This window comes from Anabrus simplex, chromosome 1 (genome assembly GCF_040414725.1).
Source record: "Anabrus simplex isolate iqAnaSimp1 chromosome 1, ASM4041472v1, whole genome shotgun sequence".
NCBI classification, from domain to species: domain Eukaryota; kingdom Metazoa; phylum Arthropoda; class Insecta; order Orthoptera; family Tettigoniidae; genus Anabrus; species Anabrus simplex.
In genome coordinates this window covers 994,001,390-994,013,972 of record NC_090265.1, presented here as the reverse complement: position 1 = coordinate 994,013,972, position 12,583 = coordinate 994,001,390, and the positions used below count along the sequence as shown (strand labels likewise).

Sequence of the window (12,583 nt, the reverse complement as noted above, 5' to 3'; positions counted from 1 at the left end):
AATTAGCATTCAGTCTTAGAACGGTAACACCTGCATTGCCAATTAACCAACCTAGTGAACAAGTGGTTGTGAGTGTATAAATGGGACGTCTAACCGCTGTGTTCAATCAGTGCCCACAGATTTCAAGGGAGAAAGAAGACTGACTTCGGAATGGAGTTTTTCAGTTCAACAACAATAAAGGTGTTTTAATTTAATCCACCTATTCAATACTTTTATTTTCACTTATAGTGGTTACATAGACTCACAGTTAAATGGGACATGTTTCGCCCTCAATTAAGGGCATCTTCAGCCTAAAAACAATCTTCAAGAGTGGAAGTTGAAGCTAAAACTTAGCTAAACTTAGCTAAAACTTCCACTTTTAATATTAGTTGTACTCTTGATGATTGTTTTTAGGCTGAAGATGCCCTTAATTGAGGGCGAAACATGTCCCATTTAACTGTGAGTCTATTTATGTAACCACTATAAGTGAAAATAAAAGTATTGAATAGGTGGATTAAATTAAAACACCTTTATAGTTGTTGAACTGTAAATTTTCAATACAGACCAAAAATGAGATTTATAACATGTAATGGAGATTTTCGCCTCTACCAGTGAACAGCCTTCAGGAGTGACTACTACTACCACAATTATGTGCTAATTGCAGTCATGGAAGACCCGTGACAGCTCCTAAGTCATTGTCCAGGTGCCAGATAAGTAACCCCTTTTATACGTAAGCATGTGATCACTGAATAAACTCGTTAATGTAAAAAATTATGTAAAAAGATTGTAGGAGATAGTCAGATGCGGAATACCCGCAGAGGAATGGGACCAATGTTTGCTTTTATATTTTTTCAGAGTTACCTATTATAGATAGATGAATGCCTCCATTTGGGGAAACTAATTAGTTCACCTCTGTGTAGTGGGATATCCCGAACGATTATCATAGGAGGACATTTTGAGGTGTATTTGTAGAAATTAATGTCTTCTAAAATATGATGAGAGAGGATCGAACCTAGAAACAGCACTCTGCTCATCTTCTATTTTATAGCTTACTTAAGGCATGTTGGTCACCTAAGACCCTTCTCAGGTTTATTGTTGTCAATGTGCTTGTGGAGGCATCAGTGTAAATCCAGTGTTGAACCCAACATCATGTCTGAGCTGTCTTCCATACAGAGAGTCATCAACAGGTTTTGAATAGTTCCAATTGAGACATAGGGAATGGGGTCAAGTGTTGGGAAGGAAAACAATCTGAGGTGGACTAATGTATGATTTGAGGAAAAGCTAGGTTTGTGGGCTACATGCACGCGTTCAAATGATGGAGAGTTGTGTGTGCTGACCTGCAAAATGTGACTGCGGCAAAGACACAAGGTAAAAAATAAGATGAAAATTAAATACAGGGTATAGGCAAGATATGTGATTAAAATAAGGGGATTGATGTTTCCCCGCAGCGATGATGATGATGTAGTTCTTCCTTTGACGACTAGATGTCCCTGACATATATTTGTTAATGCTATCTTGAGTTCAAAGCCATTACTATTATTGAGAAAGTTTGCATCTGGATGTTGGGCAAACTATCTACATTCAGTAGATCTTAATTCTCTGAGGTTATCAAAACTCCCATTAAATTAATCTGCCTATCAAAAGGCTTGACATTAAACTGATCTACCAATCATAATCATTGATACTAAAAATCGTTTGGCACAACAAATTGGTGGTTACTAAAACACCTACATTATTTGGACGACCCCCTAAATAAGAGGAGAATTTTGAGCATAAACTGTCTGATCTTGTGGCAGCGTTATTGTGTGTTCTACTTGAGAGAGAATAAAGGAGATCTCCATCGGGAGATGTGAGGTGGGATCCTGGCATCATGAGGCATCAAGTAAACGAGGCACCGTATGGGAGAAAATAATATTTAAGTAAAGCTACTGCGTATGAAGATAGAGAAGATTTCTACATTCCCCACTAGAGTGTAACTGCTAGGTCGCCAGCTCTTTCTTCAATTAAAATGTAGGTTTTACTCATTTCTAAATTAAATGTAGGTTTTTCTCGTGTCTAAATTAAACGTAGGTTTTCTGTGCCAGTCTTCAGACTTTCAAATTTTTCATCCCTAATGGGAATTTATTAAAATGTAAGGAAGCAGGAGTGGTTACCCTCGTAACCTTCCTCTAATTTAATTATGAGTGACCAAGTTTTCGAACTTCTAAATTTACCTCTCTCTTGCCGACTTTAATTTTAATTTACTTGGTCACCTCAAAGTATGGGTTTAGCCCCTGTGCCATTAGGCCTTATGCCCAACTAGATGATTGTGACTAAATTAATTTTGGAGTGCTTGTGTTTCCACCTCCATTTCATTTTGGTGTTCGGCCTTTGAAACGTAACCTCCTCTTTTTTGTCACTGCCGTGTAGTGTGGGCCTAATGCCTCTGAATATTTATATTTCTTTCAAGGGTAGCATAGGTATTAAGGGGTGTGCCATTTGGTGATGGCCCTATACTGATAGTGTGTCGTTCTGGTTCGTATCCGAAACCTTTTACCTAGCACGTTTTTATCTAGCTCACACTATGTGAGTTAAGTGTTTCCCGATGTACTCATCAGGTGGCAGTTCTCTGCCCTTTGTCAGGGAAGGTCAAGCTTCCTACCGGAAGAATAGCATTTTGCAATTCTTTGCCCGAGTTTTGGTTTTTATGACGTGAAATACCAACATGGATCCCATGCGGAATGGATCAGCCTTTGTAGCGTATCAGGATGTTTTTAAAAGGTTCAAATGAATGCTATGACCCTTTGATCTTTCTAACCATTTGTTTATATATCACCAGGAACGTGCACTCCTTGCTTTATATTTGTTTCTCTTATCTTATATTTTTGTTACGTACTGTTTCCACCGTCGTCTGAATGGGATGGATGTATGTGATGCCCCGAAGACATTATTTCTATTAATGATATGGGCCTGCACCTTTGCTCTTGTATATTTTGTCTGCGTAGAATTAACCATGCGAAATGGGCAACAGTTCCTGAAGACTTAATTCATAGGTGAATGGTAGGAAATATTTAATTGTGCTATGTACGGACTAAATCCATCAAGATGTTCTGTAATAACTTAGCGATGAGAACCGTAACTGGAAAAGCCAACACACAATATTATGAAGGTGGCCGATATTTGGAGGTCCAGAGATGCTGGGTCAAGTGCTGGGAAGTGTTCTGAGGACAAATTGTCGAGAAATTCGCTCTATTAGAGTATGCTCTTCAGCAACTGCATCACAATGAAAATTGCACTGGGAAGTTTATGAGAAGATGCACTGTGTTTTAGAAGATGGCAGTAACCTTCAAGCTGATACAGTCTGCATTAATAGGAAAGAAAACCAAGGACTCACCTTAGACCCAAATGTGGCCATGGAATAGAATGTTAACCAGTAAACAGTTCGTACTGACCAGAAGAAGGCTGTCTATTTTTCATACATACATACTTCACTTCAGTGAGAGTTACAAGCTGAACATGAAGGTATTGGCAGAAATGGCTCTCTCTTTCGGAGCTCAGGGAATGGGTTTCGGGCATGTGTTAGGTATCCTGAAAGAACTCTGCATCACTGAAAATGAAATGGATGACATTTGTAAGAATATTTTGACAGAATATCTTAATATTTTGCATTATTTGTATGTTACTTGTTGAAGTATTGTGTATGAAGATACTGTTGTCCAGAAATTATTTTATTTTTAAAATTTTCATGTTTTTGTAACAGTTCCAAAATGATAAACATAATCTTTGTCAAAAGGTCAGGGTTAAGTTATTCAAGCTAAAGATTGAGTATATCATGGATTTAAGAATGAACTGCAACATAAGGGCCAAAGGCAGGGAAATAATAAATTTTTTAAACCATTCGGCAGACATATGGCAATTCCTTTTGAATGTTTGGACTATTTTGAGTCCAAGGAAAAAGGAAAAGAAATGAACATAGGAATGCTGTGTTAGCCATGAAGTTAATTCTTCTGTACAGATCTCTTTCCAAATCTTCCATTATGATAGTCTTGCGTTCTAATCAGTGATTATACAACAAATGTACACTTCAACCTCTTATAAGATTTCATATGATTATAAAGCTTAAACACAGATATTCGACTCCAGTGTGCTCTTAAGGACAAATTTACATTTCATCAGCAATATATGAATTTATGTTCTACCACATCACTTTGCGGCATTCGACCAAGTAATCAAGTGTCAAGTGCCACTCAAAATCACCAATTGTGAATATCAATGTATCATGAAGACTTGTCAACTAAACAGGATGAACCCAGCAAACATTTTAATACATATATAACGTCAAAAATACACATCTTATTTTAAACTAATATAATTGTTAGACGTCATTAAGACGCAAAAATCCTACTTTGTTAGGTTTTTAAGAATTTAACATGTATCAAGATATGTTTAATAAGCGCATGAAAATGTTTTTTAGGTATTATGTTTCATCATTGTTTGTATATAATAGGATTAATACTTTGTCAATTGTCAATTTTTTGCTGTGAGTGGTATGCTATGAGTGGCTGAAGATGAACAATACTTGGTCGAAAGTAGTCCCACACCACACTGTGATGTATAATTAATCACAAAATAAATGATGTACCGGCATTGATTAGGTTGATCATTTCTCTTATTATACTGTAATTGTACCAGTGCGGACCAAAATGAAGATATCATATGTTATTCTAATCAGTATACATTCTGGGAAATCTAGTTGCCCAGGAGTGCTTCGAGTAACTGTTTACTCACAAGTTACCAAGGGATTTTTCAACCTAGTTTGCATCACTCTATTCATAACTCAGATTGTCACTGATAAGGTTTAGGTCAGGTAGTTCAGTTAAACTTGACAAGGAAGAGACTTAGATGCACTAATTGTTGAGCCAAAAATACAGCAGGATTTCAAGTGCCCAGTAAATAAGAGTCAAGCGTGTTGAAATCTCGAGACAAGGAAAAATGTAATTACAGAAAATGAAAAAGGATTTGCAGTGACAAAGTTTGTTGAAAAATTCAAATGCAGGAGAACTCAAACACAATAACTGTAAAAATAAAAATGAAATTTTAGTGAGGGGGAGGAAAATAGAAATCAAGAAGTGAAAAAAATGTGGGAGTCAATTTTTGCAGAAGTGACCACTGTGGTACATGAGTGGTTAAGTGTGGTTGAGCAAAAGAACTCCGATTGAAAGGGCCAATGGTGCAAAAATAAGTGCAAGAAATCTGAAATAATCTGAAAGCTGAGATTCTTAAACAGATGAAGAATCTGTGTGTCATGCTGAATCGCAAGTATGGGGATAACACAATAGTACCATGTAGAAGACTTTATTCCCTTTTCCAGAATAATGCAGTTAAGAAAAATTTCGCTACATTTACACGGACACAGCTGAATGATTACTTCCCTAATCAGTAATGTTTGTAAAGGCTGTGCAATCACTCCTAATATCTCCCAGGCAAACATTTAGTCAGAAATGTTTTAGAATAATCAAACTTAAGATGGATGATTATATTTAAGGTGGAATGATCAATTAATTTTTATAACCTTGTTTTAGCAGACACCTCTTGTAATGGGCATTAATCCACGGAACTGACGGTGTCCAGAGAGGAGAGGTTCAACTGTATTTCTTAAGTTTCAGTATTAGCAGAGGAACACAAACGGATCTACAAGCAAGAAACTCCCGCCGAGTTACCCGCAGCCACATATAAATGTCTTCCCATTCTTCAGAATCATTACACCCACCATCAATTCTATCATTTCCCACTGCAGAATGACTCCTTGCATTTTAATGCTGGGGAACAGAAAGGGTGCCTCACAAAAGAATGCAGTTGAAGACTTATTTCGACATTCCCCGGGCAACAGCAAAGTACTAGCTGACCTTTTCTGTACAAGAGCCTCATCTGAAAACTGAAACTGTGCTTCACACAGAAATGTTATAGACTTTGTATTTGAGAAACTCACACAACAGTCAGCTGGGCCCCAAAATATCTACACAATACTTGTCGCTGAGAAGCCTCACAGGCAGTATGGAACTGTTTAGTATTTTACACCTGAAATCAGATACTGTCCACTGATGTGAAGGACCTAAATGACTTGGAAGTTATTTACTATTTATCTCGGAGACTGCATCACCTAATCCACGTATAAATCCCCCAGCATTTGACAAACCAAGCAATTCTGACACCAGAAAGGCAAAATTTGTCAATGAAGATTTTAACAATCACAGTGCTACACAGGGTTACGATGATGACAATGAAAACTGTGATGAAGTCACTACTCGGTGGGTAAAAGCATAACAACCGGCAATTATCCATGATTGTAATCTAGGCCCATCTTGCAGCAATCATACATGGAGACACAATACTTGTCGCTGAGAAGCCTCACAGGCAGTATGGAAGTGTTTAGTATTTTACACCTGAAATTCAGATACTGTCCTGTGATGTGAAGGACCTAAATGACTTGGAAGTTATTTACTATTTATCTCGGAGACTGTATCACCTAATCCACGTATAAATCCCCTGGCATTTGACAAACCAAGCAATTCTTCATTGATGAGGTCATAGACAATGTGCAGCAGTTAGATCACAGAGAGCACTGTTTTGTCAAAGGTTTAATTTCATAACGGCCTACTGGGAGAAATTCTCAGAAACACCCAATCAGATGATATATGTATATAAACAGTCTGAGACAGTGAAGAAATGTTCAGTTCTCAATCCCAAGAGACTGAAGAACTATCTACATTCAGGGCCCTACTCCAGGTAATACAACTAAAGTAGTTCAGAGAGACATGCAATGTGCAAATAATGAACAATTCGTGCTTAACCAATATGACATACGCCCTTATGCTTCTCAGGTATGGAAATAAAGATGAGATGAAATATCTTGGGCGTAATACTACTGATGAAGAAGAAGCAATGCACTAGAGACAAAAATACTGCCAGTACTTTATATCAGTGCTGTCCGGCTCCACGGCTAAATGGTTAGCATGCTGGCCTTTCATCACAGGGATCCCGAGTTCGATTCTCAGCAGGGTCGGGAATTTTAACCATCATTGGTTAATTTTGCTGGCACGGGGGCTGGGTGTATGTGTCGTCTTCATCACCATTTCATCCTCAGCACGTGCGCAGGTTGCCTATGGGGATCAAATCAAAAAGACCTGCACCTGGCGAGCCAAACATGTACTCGGACACTCCCGGCACTAAAAGCCATATGCCATTTCATTTTTTCATATCGGGTGCTAAGCTGTAAGGTATTACCATTTCATCGATTAACTCTCTAAGGTCTGGACAGGAACTCAGTATTTCTTGAAAATGAAAACCTCCAACCTGTTTTCCAGTCATTGACCGGGTCAGGGATGTAATGAATGAAGCAGATATAGGCTGTTAGTACGATGGGGTCGCCACACCCAAAGTGATTTATTAATGAATAATAGATGCTATGAAATGAGGAGGGAGAGTGTTGCTGGAATGAAAGATGACAGGGAAAACTGGAGTGCCCGGAGAAAAACCTGTCCCGCCTCCGCTTTGTCCAGCACAAACCTCACATGGAGTGACCGGGATTTGAACCACGGTATCCAGCGGTGAGAGGCCGACGCGCTGCCGTCTGAGCCACGGAGTCAGTATTTCTTATTACAACATAATTGGTGTTTACTTACCTATAACCCTTTTCCAGCATATGGTACACATCAGTCAAATCAATCCCAGGATACGGTGACATACCATACGTAGCTATTTCCCACAGGAGGATACCAAATGCCCACACATCCGACTGCAACAACAAATTACTGTCATGAACACTTTAACGAGAGAGAGAGAGAGAGAGAGAGAGAGAGAGAGAGAGAGAGAGAGAGAGAGAGAGAGAGATGGACACACACACACACACACACCAAAACTACCCTGATAACGTAAGTTGTAATAGACATAACATACTGAATGTAGGATATATAAACATCTTTTTTTTAAAAGAAACCTTAGTAATAGGTTTCAAAGAATGAATCTACTACTATATACTGTAATGATAATGAACTTTAGGATATGAAGATACCAGATTAAGATCACACACACCAGTCTTCCTTTTCTTGTTGTTGCTGTACATCTGTGGTGGAAAATAAATGGTGGAGAGCTATTGCAGATGTGGAACAAGCCGACATTAAACTGGCCTTTTGATAAAACACAATATACAGGGTGGTCCACCACCCCCTTGCAATCCAGTTTTATGCATCCCTTCACATTTGTTACAATTCTGAAAGACAAGGTCTCTCCCTAATACCAATATAGTTGGTCCGTTATTGGACATTATAAATTTTCCAGCTAACTTATTCCTGGTTGCTAACGTTTCACCCGTGTGCTAAGTTGGGCTCATCAGCTGGTAAATAGCACACCTAATAAGACGCATGGCTAATGCATACCATGGAGGCCACTGCATAGGCTATTTGGAGCCACCGGCAGTGCCAATGCACTATGAGGCAATTTGTCTCATTTTAAAAAATTGATGCCTGCCTGACCATCAGTATCCCGCATGAGTCTTTTCACACTCCGAAATGTCATGCCCGTCAGTTGTCGTCTATCTGGATAGCATTCTTAGTACAGGCGTTGTGCCTGGTATCCATTATGTCTAGCTTCTCCATAGATAAGTAACATGTCACATACTTGTTGCTGGAATATATCTTAAGGCAGTGAATGAACTTTGTGTTGTGAATTGCTTCGAAGGAGGGGAGTTCGTGCAGCTACATACTTACCTGCCATCGCATGTTGTTATCATTGCAATGGGGGCATATTTTGCCCTACCTGTGGTCTATAAAGCTTGGAACATGTACAATGTAGCTAACTGGCCACAGACCATCATCTCCTCATCCTCGTCCAACCCAGCACCATACCCAATGCAACAATACATACGGTCTTTTACAGAGTCAAATAAACAAATCAGTCCTTGGAAGCTATCAAGTATCCAACCTTACCACGTTGCTGGCAACTGGCTGTTAAAAAAAAAAAAATTATGTAGGATTCGAACCTCCCACCTCAAGCACTGTCCAATATCACATACCTCCCCGCCCGCTTGCCAAGTGAGCTATTGCAACACTTAACCTACAGCGCCCGCTTCCCAGCCTATACAGTACCGTGCTCCTGGTCTATAAGTCCACCTCCTGTTTTGAAGTACGTGTTCTGTGTATCTGTACTGGTTTTATGGGTTCGTTCGAGGTACCCATAATGAATTAATAGTGGCGCTCACAATTCCTGCTGTCTTCTAGCCCGTGAACACGCATCTCGTTATATTCTGAATTGTAGTAAATGTGAAGGGATGCATAAAACTGGATCGCAAGGGACTGGTGGACCACCCGGTATACATACATATGGTCGACAAACTTGACCATGACAAGTAATGAAAATCATTTTATTTTCCGTATTGAAAGAATCTCAATAATAATATAAGAAAATTTATTGGAACTCCAACCTATTCAATACATTACAGGATGTTAACATTTTTAGTTAAACATCGTTAAAATGGAGACATGTTTGCCCCCCATGTGGGGCATCATCAGTTATATCAAAGCACCTCAAAATTAAACCAGACATCTGGTTGGAAATTATGAACATAATATGTAAGAAAGAACACATTAAAAAACACGTACAAGGTCCTATCTTAAACGAAATAACAATAGACTAGTTACACATAGTAAAATACGCTAGTGGTTTCTTAATATTAAAATGAGGCCATCATATGTACAATATAACAACGAAAGTAATCAAAGTCTATATGATATTGAGTTCGAAGGTAGTTCTACGTAGTATATACATATTTTGGCAAAATAAAATAAAATTTACAATTACTGTACACTTATTTATAATTGTTAAAATTGATGAGGTAAAACATTCCAATTTGTCTACTTGTGATTTGGCTCCAACCAAAATAATTCGCCCTAGGATTCATGAGGTAGTCAACTCCGTTGGTCACTCTCTATATGAATGGAGTGCACAGTGCAAGTGAACAGCTTTTGTTGATTATAAAATGAGGCTGTGCTAAGACAGAGTTAAAACAACACCGGCTTCAAATGAAGATAGTTAAAACATAATTAGATTCTTCCTAGTTGACTAGAGGTTTGCGTATATTTTTGTTGTTGAAGTGTGGGAAAGTCAGGTGTTGGTTGAATGGGCAACGGTCAAAAATGTTATGCAGTGCAATCGGTGTTTGAGCTGTCCTAGATGTGAGGGAATCTTGAAAGCTGTTGAGCTGTTACCTAATTGCTATAATTATATTATATTTTATAATTATTCAAAACATATTGACAGGGCGGACCAAACAATCATCCGTTGTGCGTTATTGTTGATACATACACATGTAATCTTCTTCTAACAAAATCTAAATTAATTCAATACATGAATGTAAAAGTGTTTACAAAAAGTCATAGGCATGTTGCAACAATTTATGCCAGAACAAAAGTAGTAAAAGTTATGAGCTTAATAGCCAGATGATGTATCTCCAAGCTAGGACAAAACAGAAGAGAAGCCATGGTTAGGCTATTAGACTTGTCACACTCTATTTTGCCAGTACTTGAGTTTTCTTTAGCTACTTTTGGGAAGGACCAAAACTGCTCCCCTAATAAATCTTTCTACTGAAAAAAAATGGTGAATTCCCTTTTTTTCTCCTTTTATGTTGTAGGATTTCACCATTAACCCAATATTAAGAATGTTTTCAACTGCATAGGAATATTACACAAGTCTCTGGTGTACATGCGTATGTGTGGCTTTGAGTTCTCAACCTGAAAGCTTGTTCAGTCCCCAACAATTCCACCGTTAAATATCTCACACAGTTTAAGTCAAACAATCACGTCCAAATTTCCGTCTGGTGCCTGAAGCATTCATCACAAGGAAGAGTAAAAATGTGAAAATCAGCATGGTGCTTACGCACTACAGTCTAGCAACTTGGGTTTCATCAGTGACATACATACTACAGAAAAAATGTTCAAGCAACTCAACATGAAACCACATTATGCATACAGATTACTTGCATTAGGTTATACAGTACTAACTACAAATAAAACTGGAGAGAGGATGTTCCAATCCCTACAGTCAATTTAACTTCAGCTGAGAGGATATTTCCATTTTCCCCTCAAAAGAACCTGTAAATTCCTTTGACATCCTGTATAACAACTTGAGATAAAATCTGTATTGATCACAACCAGTGTGATCACCTGTAGCTACTTACATCTTGCAATGTTTCAACACACTTAAAGTTGCAATAGTTCCAAAATTTAATCATGAATGGATGTATCATGGAAGTCTTTCAATAAATACTTCGTTCAGTACCCATCAAGATTTTAAGGGTTTTATCCAGTTCTTACTTACAGATCATACAACAAACTTTAGCTTGCAACTATTCAATACCTGCTTATTTCCCAGCAAACTAAAAATTCAAAATTCATAAACGCACCTGTGTATAATACTTCCACATAATTCCAACAAGATTTTTATTTTTAATGGTTGAAAAATCTGAAAATGTCCACTTAAACGGGCAAAACATGTCAATCTGCATTCAATTATACGTTTATATCAGCTCTAATGTCATCACTTTCATTTGTATTATACAAAACTGTATTTGAATAAGTTTTCACATGCATGCTAAGAGGAAATGTCAGCTTTAATATTATGAATGCAAGGCTCCATACCCATGGTCACAATTCAATTTACCTTTGTGGAAAATTTGTTGTAGGCAAGTCCCTCAGGAGCAGTCCATTTTATGGGAAATTTAGCACCTGCATGTGCTGTGTAAGTATCGTCACGCATGAGTCGTGCCAGACCGAAATCTGCAACCTTCACCAGATGGTTTTCTCCCACCAAGCAGTTCCGTGCAGCCAGATCCCTAAACACAAATATATTTCAGCATTGAGTTAATGACCTTCGACCAATATAAAACTTCGAGCTTAGTAAGCTTGAAGAAAACACAAAGCAGTGGAAAATCTGCTCCATCTATAAAAAGCTAACTATGTAACTTCCCTGTTTTTTCAGCCTCTCTAATGAGATATTTTTCTGTTGTATAATCAAAGGAACATTGAATATTGTAGGTATGGAAGTGCCATACTGAGACACACGAGATAGGTAAGAATCCTTGGAATGGAGAAACAGAGAATGGAAAATAATCCTCTTGTGGGAAGAAAAAAAAACATTAAGTAAGAAAAGGTACTGATACTCATGATGGGAACTGTGTTCCAGATACAAGGTTTGAGGCAGAGATTTTAAGTCCTAGTCCAACAGTTCTCAATTAGATTTGAGAAAGATTGAGCAAGGCTTCCTTTTCTTATAAAATTAGCTAAATGATACAAATACTAAATTTGAAGCTAAGGAGAATTTTATCACACAGAAAGACAATATCAAATTCATTATGTAGGCCATTATTCCTGGCCTATAAAACTGTTGTACAGTAACCTTGAGATGAAGCTGTCCAACAGACCATATGAAAACTGTACATTAAATGGGACAGCATATTAAGCAAGGGGGGACTAACCAATATAATTATATAGATTGTATATTTCTCATTGTAAAGGAGACGTAGCATTTTAATAAAATACAGTAGTTAAACAACAAGAAGTACACCTGTAGACAC

The 12,583-nt window shown here is 37.9% G+C and overlaps 1 protein-coding gene across 9 annotated transcripts in view; it reads right to left on the bottom strand.

The window, feature by feature from the left end:
• The window catches only part of Abl (tyrosine-protein kinase Abl), a 520,947-nt gene that overhangs the window by 222,884 nt on the left and 285,480 nt on the right, over positions 1-12,583 (bottom strand). For all 9 annotated transcript variants that reach the window (XM_067136890.2, XM_067136892.2, XM_067136891.2 and 6 more), the window contains 2 exons: positions 11,671-11,842; positions 7,641-7,753 (listed from right to left, as the gene is read on the bottom strand). In XM_067136890.2, coding sequence (XP_066992991.2) covers positions 7,641-7,753; positions 11,671-11,842 — 285 coding nt within the window. The remainder of the gene's footprint in view (positions 1-7,640; positions 7,754-11,670; positions 11,843-12,583) is intronic.